The sequence below is a fragment of the Gadus macrocephalus genome, chromosome 11 (genome assembly GCF_031168955.1).
Source record: "Gadus macrocephalus chromosome 11, ASM3116895v1".
In the NCBI taxonomy this organism is placed as follows: Eukaryota; Metazoa; Chordata; class Actinopteri; order Gadiformes; family Gadidae; genus Gadus; species Gadus macrocephalus.
The window spans coordinates 20,667,781-20,687,779 of record NC_082392.1 but is presented as its reverse complement, the minus strand read 5'-3'; the positions used below and the strand labels follow the sequence as shown (position 1 = coordinate 20,687,779).

The window sequence follows — 19,999 nt, the reverse complement described above, 5'->3', positions numbered from 1 at the left end:
TTAAAGTGACAATCAAATATTTTGATATACCTCTATTATATTCCAAATAAGTAACAATTATCAAACTATTGTTTGGCTTTTTGTTAGGAATCCTCTCACACCATCACCTTTCATTGAGCAAGAGAAACAGACGGAGATTGTGTGCCTCGGTCTGTCATTTCTGAAGAAAATGTCCTGTACCGTTTATTCCAATGTATTGTATTATATGATAACAATTATCAAACTATTGTTTGGCTTTTTGTTAGGAATCCTCTCACACCATCACCTTTCATTGAGCAAGAGAAACAGACGGAGATTGTGTGCCTCGGTCTGTCATTTCTGAAGAAAATGTCCTGTACCGTTTATTCCAATGTATTGTATTATATGATTTGCTGATGTATTTCCTCGCAACTTAATGAGTATTGTTGCATACCTTTCAGTCAAAAGTAAAGTATAGCCTAAATTAAATTAACAGTTAACAGAATATAACATATGAGGATGGAAGGAAATAATATTAAAGTAGTATTAAAATTGTATTATATCTTATTTGCGATGGATTTAGTTCTGATCTAAAATATCTGAATATTTCAATAACAGTGGTTATGATAGTAAATTCTGAATTAAATATAAGCTGTAAGTCCTCCTGTTCTCTGAGTCTCCATGTTAGGGAAGCAGAAGAATACTCTGTTAGGGAACTAGAAGACCACTCTACCTTTCTGTTTGTCCATCGCGGGTGGAGGTCAAGGTTTCCCCGATAGAATTTATTCCATTACTCTGAGCCGTGTCTCATCCGGGAAATAAAAAAAACCTTTTCAAATGGCCTATCATTCATTCACAAATCTTCCGTATTCCGAGTCCATAAGCCGGATAGTAATCATGAAGAACAAATAACTATGAATCTGTTTCGAAACATCACAAGATCTGGACCTAATGAGCTCTAAACCTACCGCAGAGTAACCGGTGGGAGGCCCGCCCCTCAGGGGGCGGTGTCAGAGTGTTTGAGTGACACAGATAAACATCACGAAACATAAACATGTTTTGAAAAAAATATTGACCGGACAATTATTTTTGTCAATCGTTTATTATTTACGTCATTGTTGTTACTAAAGTTGTTCACTCCGCTTGATAAACAAATAATATTGGACCCACAGACCCATTACAAATCAATAAGTCTAATTTAGAAAGGTCATGAATCAAGTGCCTTTAACACGAGATTGGATGACAGCAGACATGTAGCCTATATGCAGGGGCGTTGCGAGGTAGTGTGGGGGCCCCAAGCAATAATTCTTAGGGGGCCGATTGTTGACGGGGGGATTTTTTATGGAGCGATTTTTTATTTCTTTTCTTTTATTTATTTTATGGAGCGATTTTTTATTTATTTATTTATTTTTGGGGGGGCCTTTTGGGGGCCCTTGTAGTGGCCCGGGGCCCCAAGCAATTGCCTGGTATGCCTAATGGGACGCGGCGCCTCTGCCTATATGGAAGCCAGACCCGAGAAACCAAGTTAACAAAGAATTGCAATACCCTGCTAATAACCCAGAGCTAGGGACTATCAGATTTATTAATGTTAGAAATATGGAGTCACTCTGCATCCTTTTGTAGCATACGGTTATATAATTTGCAACTCCCTGTTTATGACATTGCTATAGGCCTACTTGGCGACACTTTGTACATGTGTTTTTTCTTTAATAAAACAAACCAACTAAAAATCCACTAGCAATTCATTTGTTTTCAGGCCTTAACAAGACATTAATATTATATTACAACAAGAAAAGTTGGATCAATATTTTTATTATTATTATTGTACAGCAAAAGGTTTCATTCCTCCAAAAATCACTCAAACTCAAACAGTTTTAAGTTTGTTATTACTTTAGTCCACGGATGTCGAGGCGTGTTGAATGCATCGCCCTAGGTTGAATGCATGGCCCTGTTAAAGAATGGCAGAGTGTCGATGAGGAAAAATGTCCAGTTATTTATTTATTTGTGCCTGCAGGTGGCAGCATTCACACTTCCCACAACGGCCTTATGAACTGGTTTCATAGGAGAACCGAAGTCAAGTTCAGAAGGTTTAGTAAAGATAGGTATTTGGGTCAGGGGTTGATGTGGTCGAGATCCGGGTAATCACAGATCTGGGATAAACCACCATCCTGTGAACGATCCTCAGAAAAATCCTAATTATAGTTGCACCTCAATACCAAAACAATTTAAAACAGAAACAGGCTTACTTTGTTACCTGCATTTTTGCTAAAAATTATATATATATATTTTTTTGCTTTGATGAAACCAACCAACTAGTTACCATGTTCATCTGCCACAAAGCACGACAAGCCATCCGAATAATGCCCCAGTCAATAATCCAAAAGTCTAGATCTAGACCCATACAGTCAAGACACATAGGATCCTGCCCTCTAACATCAAGACCTACACACAGATGTGTACAGATCCCTTACTTTCTGGGACTTAGAAGATGTCAGATGTCAACACTTGATGCAAAGCTCTGGTATTACACAAATGGTTTCCATTCTATCTGATATATATTTATTTAATTTAAACATGGTAAATTGTTACGTATGTAAAAAAAAAAAAAAACGGCTGCATGTGGTTTGTTTACTGAGCAACACTAGCCAACACTAAAGTCTAAACTGGAAGAAACTGGATAGATAGATCAGGAGAGAGAGAGAGAGAGAGAGAGAGAGAGAGAGAGAGAGAGAGAGAGAGAGAGAGAGAGAGAGAGAGAGAGAGAGAGAGAGAGAGAGAGAGAGAGAGAGAGAGAGAGAGAGAGAGAGAGAGAGAGAGAGAGAGAGAGAGTTAGAGAGAGAGAGACAGAGAGAGAGGGGGGGTTTGGCTATACAGCATTTATATATATAATTATTAATTATATATTATAATTATTTCTCTAATACAGAACACTGTCACCGTTAGGATTCCCCTACATAACTACAATTCTGCGGATCAGCTGGTATCGAATCACCCGTTACTTAGCAAAAGGAAGCAGGAAGAACAATCTCTAGCCTGGACATATCAGAAAATAGTCTATACTGCAAAAAAAGGGAACTATTAAATGTTTCTGCATATTCTAGAAAGGTGGCAGTGAGCAGCGTGGGTCTAGAAAAAGGGCCTGACATCCCCATAATCACTATGACTACTGTGTGTGGACTGGCCTACAGGCAATTGTTGAGGAAGGTGAGGTCCTTCCACCTCCTTCCTCTTCCTGCTAAATGCTGGAAATGAAATCATTACTGGCTGAGTAAATAGTAAGTGCACCTCATATCCGACCGATTATTGGGTTTCTGATTCCGCCCGAGGGCGGTCAACAGAAATGTAGGTTGGATGGGTGTAGGTGCCAAAGGTATTGCATAACAGAGCAGAGGCTCCTCCTGCAGACAGACAGCTTTTATAATGGGAAGCTCCAATTATAACTGAGAGTTTGATTACTTGAGGAGTCCGTATGAGTCTTATCCTCAGTAGCAACCTACGAATCGGCTAACAAGTTACACCGGTACTACTATTTATTCATAGTTTTGTATTCTAGAATTCCTTTTTCTATACGTAACTAAATTAAATTCTGAGCAAGTTTGGTACATTTGTTTTGTTTAAAATTGTGATGGAAGAAGATTGCAGCTCCTAATGCAGGTTTTGTTAAATCTTTTTTTTTTCTAGTTCTAAAAATGGACATTAGCTCTTGGATCCCGCCTCCTCCTCTTCACACCCTCTCACTATTTCTCTTACACACACACACACACACACGCACACACACACAAAACCACACTCACTCTGTCTCTCTCCCTCATTGACTCACTGATATAAAAAAAAAACCTGCCCATGCTATCTTGTCGACATACTCATATTCAAACCCACTGGTTACTATGGTACTGGTTACTATGGTACTCAAAAGTCTCCCTTAATCAGACCTAACCAGCTATTAACAAAGCTTCAATACGACTGTATTCCCTTGTCGTCTCTCACTCTGTCCTTATAAAATTCCATCTGCATTGACATCACAACTGTCACCGACTTCTGATGGGGGGGTGTTGTCTGAGCACGCCCAGATGCATGCTGGGACAAGGTGGTGCCAGATCACACTAAGTTTAACATAGACTCTTTTCAAGCGTTGTGCTAACCACTCTTTTGTGACTATAGAAAGCCCTCCTTGGCTACATGGAGACGAGGGCCTCACCTCAACATGAAACCCTCTGGAACCTTCTCCCAGAAGGCATCTGCTCTTAGTGGGACGAGGGACGGCCTTGTGTGCCGGATAAAGGACTGAAGAGTAAAGTAAGTGACGCAGAAGGTAGTGATGCGTGGAAGATTCCCTGGATGGGCGAGAACAACCGGTGACCATTGCTACCCCTGCTCACATCGCATTTCTAGAGATCGGTGAAATAACGTGACACTGTGCATGTAGATTTCTGACATGCCCGTGTTTTCATGTGGGTTGAAGTAGTTGTTGCACATCGAGAAGTAGCCGAAAGGTGAGAGGATGCATGCTCCCTCTTGTGCTCGCTGAGAGGAGCTCGATGCCTTGGGTTGTTGTCCTGAGAACCATAGAGCAGCTTGACCAATCATATGAGCAGTCACTCCCTTTTGTTAGTGATGAGGCTTGTGTGACTGCCCTGATCAGGTGTTGGAGTATTTTAGTCTTGTTTTTCACTGTGCCAGTCCAGAAAATGTACAGGTTTGTTTGAGGGAGGTGTAGTCCTTAGTGCTAGAACAGGGCCATCTTCTTCTTTAAGTTGTTCCTCTTCCAGAGAGAGAGGCAATCAAAGTCTTCAATGGTCATTTCAAAGAGATGGTAGAAGTCTTCAGGACTCAGATATCTCTGGAACGAAAGAAAACAAAAGAACATGAAATGGCATGTAGTTATTTTGATATATCTAGTTTTAGATAATATCTATAGAGTGTAGTGTAATAAAGACACTTGAACTATTTTTTAGGAACATTTAAAATCCTGAGACCTGAGCCCGAACAAACCCCTGCATGTTAGTTTGTTAGTAATCAGTGTGAAATAATTGATTTGTGAACAATATTCTATAATGGTATGCCTTACCAAGGGGGAGCTGGGCTCCCTAGAACGAGACTTGAGCTCCCTTGAAAAGTCCATCAAAATAGGATTATTGACACAATTCTATTAATATAATATACTGTATCAAATCATACAAATCATTTGGTCATGTGCATCGGTGGTACTTGTGTTGAATTTGAACCGAAAACTACCCAGTGTTGAAAAGTAAAGATTAACTCTCTTTGGTATTAGCTCGTGCACGTTGGCAACATAGGAAACATTAAAGGTATACAATGTTACTTCTCCCACTAGGGGTCTCACAATCAAAACCAGAACAAAACACATTGTTTGATGACGTTTGAAGTAGCGTGGGAACATGGGAGTTGTTGTCTTCGTCACTGTTGGCGGGGAAAATCGATCTGACGTGAAGTTATTCGTCTTACGTTTAGTTCCATTTATTCACGTTATGTCATTTCATTCTGAATGAAATAGCTGCAAGTAACATATGCAAACGTAACGTCGACTTGGAGCTCACCATGATATGAGTGGTCTACCCAAACACCTGTAGATATTGCTATGAGGCAAACCGTTGACTAAACTACTTTATTTCTGGGTTTGCTAATATATACGTTACCCTACGGTAATGTATGAGTTAATTAATGCTTTACCCTACGGTAAGCGTATCCCACAGGGACGTTTTTTAGTCCCAGTGCGTCGCTGAATAAATCGGTTTGTTACAAATTCATCTGATGGTAAAATGTTCTCTGAATGCTGATGGCTACCGGTCGATGCCGCGGTGTGAAGCACACACTGGACATACCTCCAGCCTGGTCCTGTCGACTCCTGAGGGCAGCTTGCACCTCCCCTTGTGAGTGACCGTCAACATTTCATAGGGCCAAATCTGTAATGGTCCATACATCCATAGACAACAAACCAATCAACCCGCTAATTAATCAATCAATGAACTGCAAAGATCTGCATTAATTGAAGATTCTCCTGTAACAGAGTAGGGTGGTGCATAATAGGATTGTCACGGTTAGGTTTTGGGTGTTAAGATTTGGATCTATATATATGTTTATATATATGGTAACAGTGTGTTTATAAACGTACCTTCTCCTCTAACACGCTGGGGAGGGACTTGCCTCTGTCCATCCTGTCTCCATTCTGGATCACACACACATGCATACCCAGGATTTACATAATACACAATGCAACATTTACAATTGAAGAAAATCGTTAGTGTATTTCAATGTAGCACACCGTACCTGAAGTCCTGGGTGGTGAGAGATAAATGAGAGAGAGAGACGGAGCAACAGATTGAGTGTGAGTGAGCACGCACACACACGCACGCACGCACGCACGCACGCACATACACATACACATACACATACACATACACACAAAACCAGAGCATTAGAAGACTCATTTGTATTGCTTGAAAATGAGGGCAGAAAACCCATCAATAGATGCTCTCATGGAAACTCCATAGCTTCTTACCTTTGTCGGCCTGGAATTCTGTTGACTGGAGCCACACACACACACACACACACACACACACACACACACACACACACACACACACACACACACACACACACACACACACACACACACACACACAGGGAGAGACGTGTGTTAGTATACTAACACATTATACAGGAGGTTGTGATATGAGGTATCCACAGGGCTGCTCACCTTTGCCAGACTGGTCCCAGAGGATTCTGGCAGATGGGCAGATCTCAAACTTGTGGCTGAAAAGAAGCATAGTTATTAGTAAATTTGACTGACATTTCTCTTATATATACACATATACACACACATAAATATATATATATATGAACGAAAGATAATATTTATTTGACTGTTGTGTGTAAGAGTGTGAGTGTGTGCGTGCGTACCTCCGGTGACAGTTTGGTCAGGGAGGGATCTGGTCTTCTTTCTCAATGGAGCCGATCCCAGCTCCTCCTTTAGGATGATCTTCCCAAGGTTTGACTTGATCTACAGAATCATCACAACCATGAGACCAGTAACCATAAAATCCATGAAACCAGTAACCATGAGAGCAGTAACTATCACAACCATGAGATCAGTAACCATCACAACCATGAGACCAGTAACCATCAAAACTAGTAGAACCATAGATGGATCATTTTAAAACTCCCTGAAAGGTATGAAGCTGAGTTTGTGTTTGACCTTCTAGAGGAGGACTTGCTAGCCATCCCCCTCTAGGGCTCTGATATACCCCCCCCCCCCCCTCCAGGTCTGGTCCTTTCCCACTGGGATAGGACGGGTTTTCTGTGTCATTGATCCATTGAGTGGGCTAGTCTACGTAAGAGCAAACCTGCCCCTAAAGCGGTGTCAGGTTTGCATTAATCTGTGTTGGGGGTGAGGGGAGTTCTTCAAAAGAACTTTGACAATAATGATGTAAATGTGGTCACACTAAACATTACCGTGTCCTTTTTTAAGTAAGTACTGTGTAATAAGCAATATAAAGACATTGACCAGCATGACTCAATATGTCATGACATTATGTGACAGCATGTTACTACACAGTGTGGTTAGGGGAAGGGGTTAATGCTAGTATTAGGGTTAGCGTTAGACTGTTGTTACGTTGCTCATCGCGTGTGTCATTAGAGTGTAACAATGTAAGGCAAAGTGTTACCAAACAATGTTACCAACCTTGTTAAGTTGTTTGGTCTGAAGCTGTTGCAGCTCAAACATGTCGTCGCCAAAATCTTCCTCCTCGGTCATCGCCCCTCCCTTCCCCCGCTTCCGCCACTCCGTTTCTGTGAGGAAGAAGGAAATGGATTAGGAAAAAATAAAGATAAATCAAAGAGATTAAATACAACAGGGACTGGGTTTGTTTAGTGATTGCACTCGAGAAGATGGCAAGCAATAAATCCCCGTCATGTAACACTTTGGACAAGGCAAAGGCTTTTTATTTGCACTAAAAGGCCTGTCAATCAAAAAGGAGTGAATAAAAAAACACCCAAAACTATCGGCTTAAAATCACACATTATGGCAGAAAGGGCTGAAAATCCATTTTCAGACACATATTTGAAATGGTTGGAAATTGTGGATTTTTGAAGTTGTGAAGCACTCCTAACTTGTCCATATTTTTCCACATCAACATGCGACAATTGGTCTTCTTTGTAATCTTTGTTGCTTACAAGTTTAACTTGACCATTCAACTGCTTTTCGTAATCACAAGGATTTCTTATACAATGGCCTTTGCTCCCTCCAGCCCGCTATGACCATGGATGTACCGTACATCCGAGTGAAGGCCGAGACATACTTCAAATCAAAAATACAAATTAGCATCTTCAATAAAAAATCATTGCTGCCTGCAATTGCTCAACAATATCACGAGAATTATTGCGTGTCGTCACACTGTGACCCACATCGTCAAACAAAAAGTCCTCACATCACAGCGACTATATTGTACTCTGCTGAAAGGGTAAACATTTCTAACACGGCAATTACAAGTATATCAGGGCCTTTAGCGTGCTGCCGTGGTATTGTCCCTGGCCGTTGAGCAGCGGTCATACCGACGACAGCCAGGGAGGGAGGGCAGGGCCAGTACTCCGTCTCGATCTTGGAGGGCAGGCTGGGGTCGGGGGGCTGGGCCGCGGGGAACTTGGACGACTCGATGATCAGATCCTCGATATGTTTCCCTTGCGACAGCGCTGGGGGCAACGCCGTCTTATAGATTGGAGGCTTCTTGTAGATGTTACTCCCATTGTCTGCACACACAGCAAGACAGAGTCAGGACGGAGGAGAGGAGAGGGGAAGAGAAGGGAGAGGACAGGAGGGGAGGGGAGAGGAGAAGAGGAGGCGGGGAGAGGAGAGGGGGGGAGAGGGAAGTAAAGGAGAGGAGAGAAGGGGAGTGGAGAGGAGGGGAGAGAAGAGGAGTGTAAGGGAGAGGAGTGGGAAAAGGGGAGAGGAGAGGAGATAAAGGGAGAAGATGGGAGAGGGGGAGAGGGGAGGAGAGGGGAGGGTAGTTACCTGGCCTGTGAAAGTGTTGCATGGTGGTGTTGGTGGTGTTGGGGGTGGGGGTGGGGGTGGTGGGTGTGGAGCAGTGTGTGTGGGGTGTGTATGTGGGGGTCCGGCCAGCGGTAGAACTGGGAGAGGAGCCGACTGGAGTTCTGTTCTCTGGCCACTCGCTGGACCCTTTAGAAAGAGCTTTCTGTGGAAAAACAGTCAGAAAAGGTGTCAGAAATCCAATAATACTCCATGTCAATGTAAAAGACCTTTGTAACTCTATCATTCCCAACCTCCCGTTGCTGGAGAGAAGGACGAAGAGGCCTTTATCAAAAAGGTTATCGTAGGGGTGTATACAGCTGCAGCTCATTAGGTTATTTATTGGTCTCCAAGGATGCTGTAGGTGTGCCTATAATTAGGGTGCTGAGATACACCTGTGTTCATCCCTGCTATTCCACCTCTGTGATCTGTGCGGCCTCTTCCGAACCAGCCTCGCCCACCAAACAAAACCAACTGGCTAGTGGGCAGACTTTTTGCAATTGAGCAGCACTTTGCGCTGTCTCAAAACATGGGCTCATAGCACGCAAACAAATAGATTTGCAGGTGGGAAAGACGTTTCATATTTTAAACTGTGATTTTCAATTTGCTGAGCTTGAGAGCCCAATGCCAACTTAGATACATGCACAGTGTCTTAACCCTTCTCCAGTGAACAACCTTTAGTGGTAAATTACCCTGGGATCACACTGGAGTATAAACAGTATTACAGGACAGATGATTATACATTAAATTATACAATTCCGTCACCATTCTTGATGGTTATTTATGATAATTTGAGCAAATAACTATTCAATTTAAGAAAGCTATAGACAGAAAGATAGCCAGCCAGACGGACAGATAGAGAGATAAATAGATAGATACATAGATAGATACACAGACAGATAGATAGATAGATAGATGGATGGATAGACAGGTAGATAGATAGACAGGTAGACAGGTAGATAGATAGATAGATAGATAGATAGATAGATAGATAGATAGATAGATAGATAGATAGATAGATAGATAGATAGATAGATAGATAGATAGATAGATAGATAGACAGGTAGATAGATAGACAGGTAGATAGATCGATTTGGCATACCTCTGGTGATGGAGGGGGAGAGAGAGAGCGAGGAGACAAGGACCTCTGGACAACAAACAGGAAGAAAGACAGGAAGAGATTAGCAGTTTGCCCCATTTTCTGTTACATCCATGACGTCATGGTTATATCATGGAGGAATTACTAGCCCAGGGAAACTTTATACTTTTCGTCTGGCAGAGCCATAACGACTTTTAATTACTTTATATTGTTTTTAGAAAATACAAAGGTAAGAGGAATGATACTTTTTAATCTTTGCTTTCTGGAATTGCATTATCATTGTAGATTATGGTAGTAGGGTATTCTGGAAATACGCTATCATATATAGTTTGACAATTTTTTATTTTGTATATATATATATTCCAATCTATTTTCAACATGAATATGAGTGGTGGTATTGCATATTCAATGTGCACCAAATGACAAATTAGGATGGTGGCCCCTGATTGCCTATGCGTTCTACAGAAGAGTACCTCGGGACTGTAGCTGTAGTGAGGCTGGTACATCATCAGGTCGGGTCTCTCTATGTCCAGAATGGCCTTGTCTCTTGGCAACGCAGCCAAGTCTTTATAACCAATGACACCATCATCCACCCTGGCCTGGAGGAACACAGGAAGATATTTAGAGAGGAATACAGATAGATACAGACTGTGTGTGTGTGTGTGTGTGTGTGTGTGTGTGTGTGTGTGTGTGTGTGTGTGTGTGTGTGTGTGTGTGTGTGTGTGTGTGTGTGTGTGTGTGTGTGTGTGTGTGTGTCTCACAACTATTGCTGCAGCAGGGGATCCTGGAACGTTGGTGCCTCTCAGTGACAACACACTCCCTGGTGATGTCCTGGTCTGCTGCTACACACACACACATACACATACACACACACACACACGCACACACACTCTCAGACAGTTAAAACGGATGTCTTCTGCACAGGTGCTTATCAGCTAAGGCAAGAGGTATGGATTTGAAAGTGACGATGGAAATATGTTGTTTTAATTCATGTACCTTTTGCATCATCATCATGGCGACTTGACAAGTCCACCTCTTAGGGGACACTGAGAGAGAGAGAGAGAGAGAGAGAGAGAGAGAGAGAGAGAGAGAGAGAGAGAGAGAGAGAGAGAGAGAGAGAGAGAGAGAGAGAGAGAGAGAGAGAGAGAGAGAGAGAGAGAGAGAGAGAGAGAGAGAGAGAGAGAGAGAGAGAGAGAAAATTCAGATGACAGGCTTGTGGCTTCTGGTTGGCACTTGCCATCCATTTCGTACCAAGACCCAACCAATTTAAAAAACGATATATTTTTTAAAGATGATGGTCATCTAAAGGCACACAAAAGTATGTGGTCCAATAGGTATGATTGTTTAATAGCATTGGATTGGATGCAGGCAAACTACGAGTTTTTCCAGGATTCGGTTTCATTCGGTTGAAGCCTTGGTGCTTTATGATTGCAGACGTCAGCAAAATATGTGGTTGAGATGTTTTATAAAGTGATGGACAACAGCATCTAAACACCATTAATATAACACATCAAAGATGAATTTGTCAAATACAAACCTGACAAAGATCTAGTCAGAAAAATGTCCAAAAGTAGATTAATATGCATATCCAAGTCAGCTCATAAACTCAGTCTTGGAAAGCTGGCTGTGATTTAATGGCCTGGCTAGGTCACCTGCTTGGCTACGTAGCCGTGAGGGACAATAGCTTCCACCCGTTCAATTGGCATGAAGGTGAAGAAGGATATCAATAGACTGAAAATGGATTTGATGGAATATAATTTTCTGATGCTTTAAGCCATTGGTTCACAAAGTGCGGCCCGCGGGCCAATGGCGGCCCGCGGAATCATTCCTGGCGGCCCGCAATGACATACATAATAATGTAAGTTATAGAAAAAATATTTTTATTATTATATCAATATTAATTTAAACAAATATAAATAAATATAAAGAGAAAATTCGACTCTCTCTAGCTTTCAATTAAATCTTTTTACATTTGTTAGTTTTAATCCGACTGTACATTACTTTGAAAGGGTGAACCTCACTTTCGTGATTTAGACCTCACTTGACCTCACTCCCGGAGGTCCACGGTGCAATGTTTTTTTTGACCACTTGGATGCTGACGGCGTTTCCCGCCAATTTTCTTTTTCCTTTGGCGGCCCTCAGTCAAATTTTGGGTTCCTAAATTGGCCCTCAGTTGTCAAAACTTTGAGAACCCCTGCTTTAAGCCCACTTCGATAACCCTAAATTACTGCTTACAAGTTAATTACGTCCTGTTGTCCATAACTTTAACGGAAGTTAATGAGCCTTAGTCACCATCTTGGTTCCAAACACTAGCATTCAGTCTACCAAATAGCAAGAATTTAGAACCATGGTGGAACCAAGATGCCCACTAGGTGAATAAGGCCTTAGTGACTGCAGGTAGCTAACAAAGCCCTCTAAAACATGGCTATTTGGTAGGCATAGTCAACAAGTAATTGCTACCCAAAGTGTTGGCTGACAGTAGCCCGCGCCTTTATTCAAATGCAACATCTCCATATTAATTACACCATTGGCTGACGTAGTCCAACGCAGAAACGATTGTGTATGATGGACGGCCCAGGCAAAGGCCAACACAATCTTCTTTGATTTCTGAATACACTGACATTACAGAAGACATGACGGTGAGGAATCAAATAGATGCAAATCTATGTCTCCTAGAATGAGTGAGGTTATACGAGGTCAGATGTTGTTTTGTCTGCTTCCCTTTGTCCTGGTCAGAGAAATGAGTCCAGGTCACCTGACTGTGGGGAACCAACCAGAACAGACCTTCTGGACCGAGGGACATACAGTGTAGTCATGATGACACAACAACTTGTGTAGTCAACCCTGACAAACACACGTGGTAGAGAATGCTGGAAGGGTGCCTGGTGCCCACTATGATAAAGAAGTGTTTAACATAACTCTGCTGTGTACATGGGTGTGATCTGGTCTTTGATCAGAACTCTCAAAATGGACCTCCTATTGTCTTCGACTGAACTTTGGACTTCGGCTCTGTATATAAGTGGAATACATATATGGAGGGAAATAGCAGGTTTCACACTAAACAATGAAACATTGTTGAGACTTTGTCCAGTACAGAATAAACAAAATAAAATGTAACACAAACAAACACGCATGTGCACAAGTGCACATGCACTCACACACACACTAATCTTAATACATAAACACACATAAACATACACAAACACACACACACACAAAACCAACAAAATACATAAACGCACAAACACACCCTCACCTCCTCAACACACAAAATCCCGGAACAACCAATGACCTTACCTCATGGAGAAGATCATGTCTGTGTGCGTCAATGATTGCACGGTCTGATACCCACCCTGCAAAACACACACACACACACACACACACACACACACACACACACACACACACACACACACACACACACACACACACACACACACACACACACACACACACACACACACACACGATACATCAGTAAAGAAAAAACAGTACAGTGAGAAATGTGTGACAGCTAAAGGGGGGTCTGTCTCTACCATGTGTCGGTTGCCCCTCACACAGCAGTCCTACACACCAAGAGTGGAGCCCTGCTCCCATTGGAAAAGGTTAAAGCCAAGCATGGCAACATGTTTGGAGCTTATAGATCTGATATCCCCCCCATAATCTCTGAGAGAGGTCTGGTTTCTTCTAATGGCCTGAGGTAATTCATGAGCGCATACATCCGTGGAGGAGGAGAGCTATAGGGTTAGTCGATCATTTGGCTGGCCCATGTCACTGGACCCCACACTCCACACCAAAGCAGCACTGAGGCACCGTGTTGACATTCAGACATGTATACAAACACCACAAAACACTGCTGGTATCATTCATTCATTATCATAAGTCATAAGGTAGGAGGCGATGCCCTGCTAAAGTACCCTACAAAAGTAGCCGAAAAACACTTCTACGCGGTGACCTCTGAGTGACACCTTCGGTCGATCAGGGACCCAAACAGTGGTTAAGGAAACACAATAGGACCTGGGGGATGCTTTAGTGTGATGCATCAAGCCGGTTTAAGGGTCACACCCCCACTAACAGGATCATGTTTTTAACTAGACTCATTTAGCCATAAGGGGACACATTAGGCCAAAGGGAGACATTCAATGATAAGGAGTTGAGGAGGGTCTGAGATTTAGGGACAGATTAAATGATTTTAAGGAGGGTCTGATGTCTACAGGGATGCATTAAATGTTGATATGAAACTTTTGAGGTCTTTAAGGGACTCACTAAATGATGTCTAGAATTATTTTACGATCTCAAAAGGGACACATTAGTCCTTGTCTCAAGTTGGTTCTCGGAGAGACCACTAAGATTGATTCCTGGTCTCTACAGCAGAAAACTTAGCAGAAGGCTGAGCTGTATCTGCAAGTTGCTAGGTAGCAAACATAGCTGTCCAACCAATTGAGAGGAATGTAGCAACACTCCTAAAATAGACCTCCCACATACAGACCACCCGAACAGAACCTGTGTTTTTGCGAAATTGTGTCGTGTCCAAAACAAGAGTGGTGGGGCTGAGGTAGGAGTAGACGATAAATGATCCTGCTGCTATGACACACACGCACAGACACACATGCATGTACCCACACGCACAGATACACACTCACACATGCATGTACACACACGCACACATGTTCTCAAACACACAGGCTCGCACACAGGCATGGACGCACGCAAGCACACATATACACACACACACAGGCATGACATGCAAGCACACACACACACACACACACACACACACACACACACACACACACACACACACACACACACACGGGCCTGGATTTGTTATGGCTGGATGAAAACCTAAGGAGCCACTGGACGGTAATATCCTTGTGGAAGGAAAGTAGGGGTGGGAAAAATAATCGATTGCATCGCAATTCTCTCTAGAACGGTTCCGTCATTCTTAAATGAGGTAGAATAATTAAAATTAATAATCTTCAAAAAAATGTTCGCCTGCTGTAACATTCTGTTTGCCAGCGAGGGATAATTTTAGTAATTTTAAAATTATTTAATTTATCTTCAGTGTGTATTGGCCAATCTGATTTGTCGTAACAAGATTGCGATTCAGCCTAAGCATGTATAGCCAGACACAAGAACTCCTTCTAATTCAAGAGCAGCTTTTTCTTTAATGACATAGAAAAGGGAAGTCTGGGGCCCCCTGCTTGAGCTGCTCCCCCCGCGACCCGACCCCGGATAAGCGGTCGAAAATGAGATGAGATGAGATGAGACGTAGAAAATTAAGATTAGAAAGAAAACTGAAACCTATTTTTTGCATACTTCCATATTGTGTTGTAATGCAAGCTGCATTGATTATGGCATTGTTCATAGAAAGTCATATTTGTGACAAAAGTTTTTTCTCTAATAAATTATTAGATAAATTAATTAATCTGTTGAAGTCTTTAATGATCATCACAAAAGTAGCAAGTGATTAGCTAACTCTGAGTAGCAAACTCAGATGTATATATATATTTTTGAAACGTGGAAACGTACATAAAATCTTTTGTTGCATCGAGATGCATCGATAATCGTTTTAGAATCGAATCGTTGACCTCATAATCGGAATCGAATCGAATCGTGAGGTGCCAAGAGATTCGCACCCCTAAGGGAAAGGCCAAAAGAAGGTTCATACAACCCAAGCTGCCTGAACAAGATTACAAGACATATTTTGATCAGTGTTGTAATGAGTCCTAATTTAAAAACACTGGGCCTTCCAAAAGGCCATCCTCCCCTAAACCCGGAGGGAAATGAACGCCTGGAGCAAATGTTCTGATTGGTCCTCTGCTACCGGCATAAACCCAAGCAAGACCCAGAGTGTCACCTTGTTATTCAGCCTGATTGGCTGGAGTTTTACTAACAACACAAACGCCAACTTTAAGATCTGGATTGCCTCACGTGGCTATGTTTTTACTGCATCCGTCATATATATGCTGAGTCACTGTCATTACAGACTGCTGAGTCACTTCAGATTCACTGCCTTATTACAGCTCCGTCGTGTCTCTTATATTCAGTTTCTTATGTCTCTCTGCATGTGTTGGTAAGAATGTGAACATTAAACATCTGTGGCCGGATATACGATTTGATATATAATCTATAAATCAGCAGACCTAAAATAAACTATTTTAGAACCCAACCATAACCCATTATCAATAGAAGCCGTACCAAGGTTACTCATCTATTACATGTACCTATAGATATTACAGTACAGCTCATCACAAAAATAACATTATTTTATTAAAATAAAATATATGGACCTCCAGCAGGCCCACAGGATGGGAATTGCTGTTATTGGTGATAAATAAATTATATAAAACAAAACATTAACTCTATGCAGGACTTGATGCATATAGTATACACAACACACACAATCTGACACTAAAACGTTCACAAAAAAAGCGTCCGTGCAGCTTGGCAGCTTCTTATCTCGGCCCAGTGCGCTGGTTACACCCAGTGACCCTGACGGCCGGTCTCATTGGCTAACGCAGGCTTTGCTCCGGGCTGTCAGGCCGCAAGTGGAACCCTTTGTTTTGATTTTCAACTGCAGAGTTCAAGTTGAAGTCTTGAGTTCTTCTCAAGACACTTTGAGGAAGACAATCATCTGCACTGTACTGGAGTCCCTTCGATAATTAAGATGGAAGTCTGCTAAGAAAGACAATGATGTGAAGTCCCAGCCTATCACATGGTACCATGGTCGTGCCCCTTTATGAAAGCTCTGCATGCAAAGACGAGAGGAGCATGGAAATGTATTCTCAATATGATCAAATTAAATTTCTGTTGAGTAGCACGACAGCCTGTGTGTGTGTGTGTGTGTGTGTGTGTGTGTGTGTGTGTGTGTGTGTGTGTGTGTGTGTGTGTGTGTGTGTGTGTGTGTGTGTGTGTGTGTGTGTGTGTGATTCTATATAGGCCACGTCTTAGTGATGTTATCTATTTTAAGGTGCTTGGAGCGTTGTCAATGTTAAAGCACATAACCACACACCCCAATTAGTAAATTCAACTTCATTTTTAGAATCCAATGCATTGTGGAAGCTCTTTGTTGAGGTTAGATGATCCACTATTATTTTTACATATTTTACATGATCCAGCTTCAGGTCTAATGCATGTAATGATTCGTCCAAACAAAGACTCAAACACAAGAAGGACAAAAACAAACTAAATTAAAGATTGGTATTATGTGCGTAATCAATAAAGATATAGAAAAGTAATATATTCTATTTTCTATTTTAGATTTAATGTGATCACTTTAATCACTGAAGGTGTTTTGTAATCCTAACCCCTGAGTGTGTGGGAACAACATCCATTCATCACACAGTGGCCTGTACGCCTGATCAAGGGGAAAGGAGATTCAGAGGGTACTGAGGACTCCAGGTGAATGATGGGAAACACACACACATGTCTCCACCCTCATACATATCCTCCTAGAACATATGGATGTGTTGCATTGCATCATGCATTCAGTACACTGCTGACCAAAACAACTGCATGTTGTTGGTGCCCCCTCCATGCTCAGGCCCCCTCGGAGCCCAGCTGTATCCAGAGATAAGGCCTCAGACTGGGGCACGTGCAGCACCAGCGGCCCCTGGATCCCCTAGCACCACGCGGAGCTGGGTCCTCCCAGTCTGCCAAGAGGGTGAGCAAGCTGTTGTCATAGTTACAGAGGACACATATGCACGTATGCAGACACATACACACGCACATTCACCCACTCAAAAATAAACCCAACACACATGCACATACATATGAGACAATATTCACATACATGCAAATTCACTTCGATACACACACACACACACCATATTGTTCCTGCATGAAATCCTCTACACTAAATCAGAACATTTTGTTAGCAGAGTACTTGTTTTTTAGCTTAACTTGTTACGTGACCTAGATTTCCTTTGAGCGACGTGTTTCATGCAGTCATGACATCAGCATCCAGCAGCGGATGAGATGAATGTAAACATGAGTTTGGATTCTATTCCTGGTCTTTCTGTTAGTGCAGCAGCAGCAGAGGATGGAGCAGAGAGAGAGTTTGTGTTTTGTAACAAGGCTGCTGATGATTCATCTCTTCATATGGAGGACAGGAGTCCTCCAGAGTACCCTCAGAGTTCATTTCTGCACTAGATTTGGTTACCGTGTATCATGCTTTTTAAAACATTTGTAACGTATATCCTATCTCGATACTTAACATGTTTCTTTGTTAATAGAACATGGTTAATGACTACGTCCTTCCTATGGCAAGTGTCAGTGTTTTTTTTATTAATGTATTTCTTTATATTATTTAATACATTTCATGCCAATATAGCCTTTAGAATGGTGACAGACAGACATACAGACCGGTCCAGGGGGAAGAGTCGTGTCTGGCAGAACAAAACACTGTGATCGCAACCAGCCAACGCTCCCCATTCCCCACGGCAAAACTAAGCCGCAGACACACGCACACACACAGACACAGAAAGTGAAGTGGCTCAACCACGTAAAGGTTAAAGGTCATCTTTTGATGGACTTCATTGTAGATTAAAAATCAACAAAGAAAATATAAGGGCTTCCTTCTTACATGGAGAGTGAATCTGATTTCTCTGATTTCCCTCTTTTTATTGATCATACTAATCCTTTTTCACATTCTCGCTGTCTCCCTTCCCTATAGGACTATGTGCGTCAGAGAGAGAGAGAGAGAGTGTACCTAGTGAATCTATGGAGGTGAATAATGGATTCTAGTCCTCTGAGAGCTAGAACGCCTCTGGGAGGAGCGTTTTTTTCTAAAGGCTTCATAAAGTCTTCTGATGCTTTCAGTCCCCTACAGACACACTGACACAGAGTAACGCGCAGTTACTGACTTTATAGGCCCACGCCTTCTGTCTATTTGTTTGTTGTTGTTTTGTCTTTTGTATTGTCTTGTATATGGACCTATATGAGTTTGAAATAAAGATAAAGAATCTATCTAATTGTCTGTATGTCTGTCTGTCCCTCTGGCCGGCCATAATTCTAAAAGTTAATCGTAAAAGTTATGGGTGGATGGATTCTATGTAACAAAATGTTTGATACAATATCCCAAGAATACCACAGCAGTTAATTCACAGCCATACACCAAATTCCATTCAGACCACAATAGACGGACAGATTTCCCATCACAGTCTGGTCTACATCGGCCGGTTTGGAGAGGGATTATGCCCGCCCGGCAGGTGTTCATCCATCACCCAGCAGTAGCATTACATAACATTCATGCTTCTCCTAATCCCTCTCTCTCTCCCCTCTGAAGCTATACCTTCTTGGCAGCGATCGTCTTTAAGAAGAATACTCTTACATAACACACACGCACACGCACACACACGCACAGAGCGGAAAGGGGCTGAACTGAGCGTGTGCCGGGGTACAGATGTGTGTTAAACGGATTGCCAGCAGTTTTGGTCCATCTGCGAAGGAGGGACGATTCCGGGATCAGAGCGGTCTACCAACATCACACCGGCGCTGAACATAATCCCGACCATGGCTGTCCCGCACAGTAGCGGTACCGGGGAAGGTCAGCGATGGCGCCAAAAAACAACCCTCTGTGGTGAATATACTGGACTAGCCTACTATACTAGACTAATAATAAGGAAATATCTGTTGAAAATAGAGCCTTACCTGGAATATATTCGCTCCAAATTTATAGGAATCCCCTTTTCGCTTCCTTTTCGCTTCCAAAATAGTCCCGAGGTCGCAAACTGTGTGAAAGAGACTGTGCGCGCGTTTTCCAAGGAAACGGAGCTGCGTGTGTGCGGGTCTGATAGCAGCAACGTGCGTTTATGCTGCTGAGTGTTGATGCGCCTCCGTCCAAACCTAACACCCCCCCCACCCCCCCCCCCCCCCCCCCCCCATGGATGAGTCCA

General features: G+C 42.4%; 2 protein-coding genes and 1 long non-coding RNA gene across 11 annotated transcripts in view; 1 reads left to right on the top strand and 2 right to left on the bottom strand.

Moving 5' to 3' along the window:
• si:dkey-220o5.5 (actin filament-associated protein 1-like 2) overlaps positions 1-1,216 on the bottom strand; it is a 117,579-nt gene extending 116,363 nt beyond the window's left edge. Inside the window, exon 1 of the mRNA XM_060065556.1 lies at positions 692-1,216. Within this exon, the coding sequence (XP_059921539.1) occupies positions 692-707 (16 nt within the window). The 5' untranslated portion in view covers positions 708-1,216. The remainder of the gene's footprint in view (positions 1-691) is intronic.
• Positions 1-19,088, top strand: part of LOC132467965 (uncharacterized) — a 20,515-nt gene extending 1,427 nt beyond the window's left edge. The window contains exons 2-4 of the long non-coding RNA XR_009528136.1: positions 17,364-17,504; positions 17,647-17,766; positions 18,778-19,088. This is a non-coding gene — a long non-coding RNA (uncharacterized LOC132467965). The remainder of the gene's footprint in view (positions 1-17,363; positions 17,505-17,646; positions 17,767-18,777) is intronic.
• LOC132467963 (dematin-like) lies at positions 1,932-19,951 on the bottom strand. Of its 9 annotated transcripts, none has more exons than XM_060065560.1 (15): positions 19,755-19,948; positions 13,398-13,453; positions 11,097-11,146; positions 10,862-10,939; positions 10,574-10,699; positions 10,104-10,148; positions 8,987-9,167; positions 8,530-8,724; positions 7,661-7,767; positions 6,880-6,979; positions 6,677-6,732; positions 6,479-6,503; positions 6,092-6,254; positions 5,802-5,882; positions 1,932-4,798 (listed from the first exon to the last, which is right to left on the bottom strand). In XM_060065560.1, exons 3-13 carry the CDS (start codon positions 11,112-11,114, stop codon positions 6,199-6,201), a joined length of 987 nt encoding a protein of 328 aa, XP_059921543.1. In that variant the 5' UTR covers positions 11,115-11,146; positions 13,398-13,453; positions 19,755-19,948; the 3' UTR covers positions 1,932-4,798; positions 5,802-5,882; positions 6,092-6,198. The 9 variants fall into 9 exon arrangements, with proteins under 9 accessions (XP_059921543.1, XP_059921546.1, XP_059921540.1 ...); XM_060065563.1 differs by having other exon boundaries at positions 6,092-6,145; positions 6,247-6,503; positions 10,862-10,942; positions 19,755-19,946; XM_060065557.1 differs by having other exon boundaries at positions 10,862-10,942; positions 19,755-19,946.
• Positions 19,952-19,999: the final 48 nt, after the last annotated feature.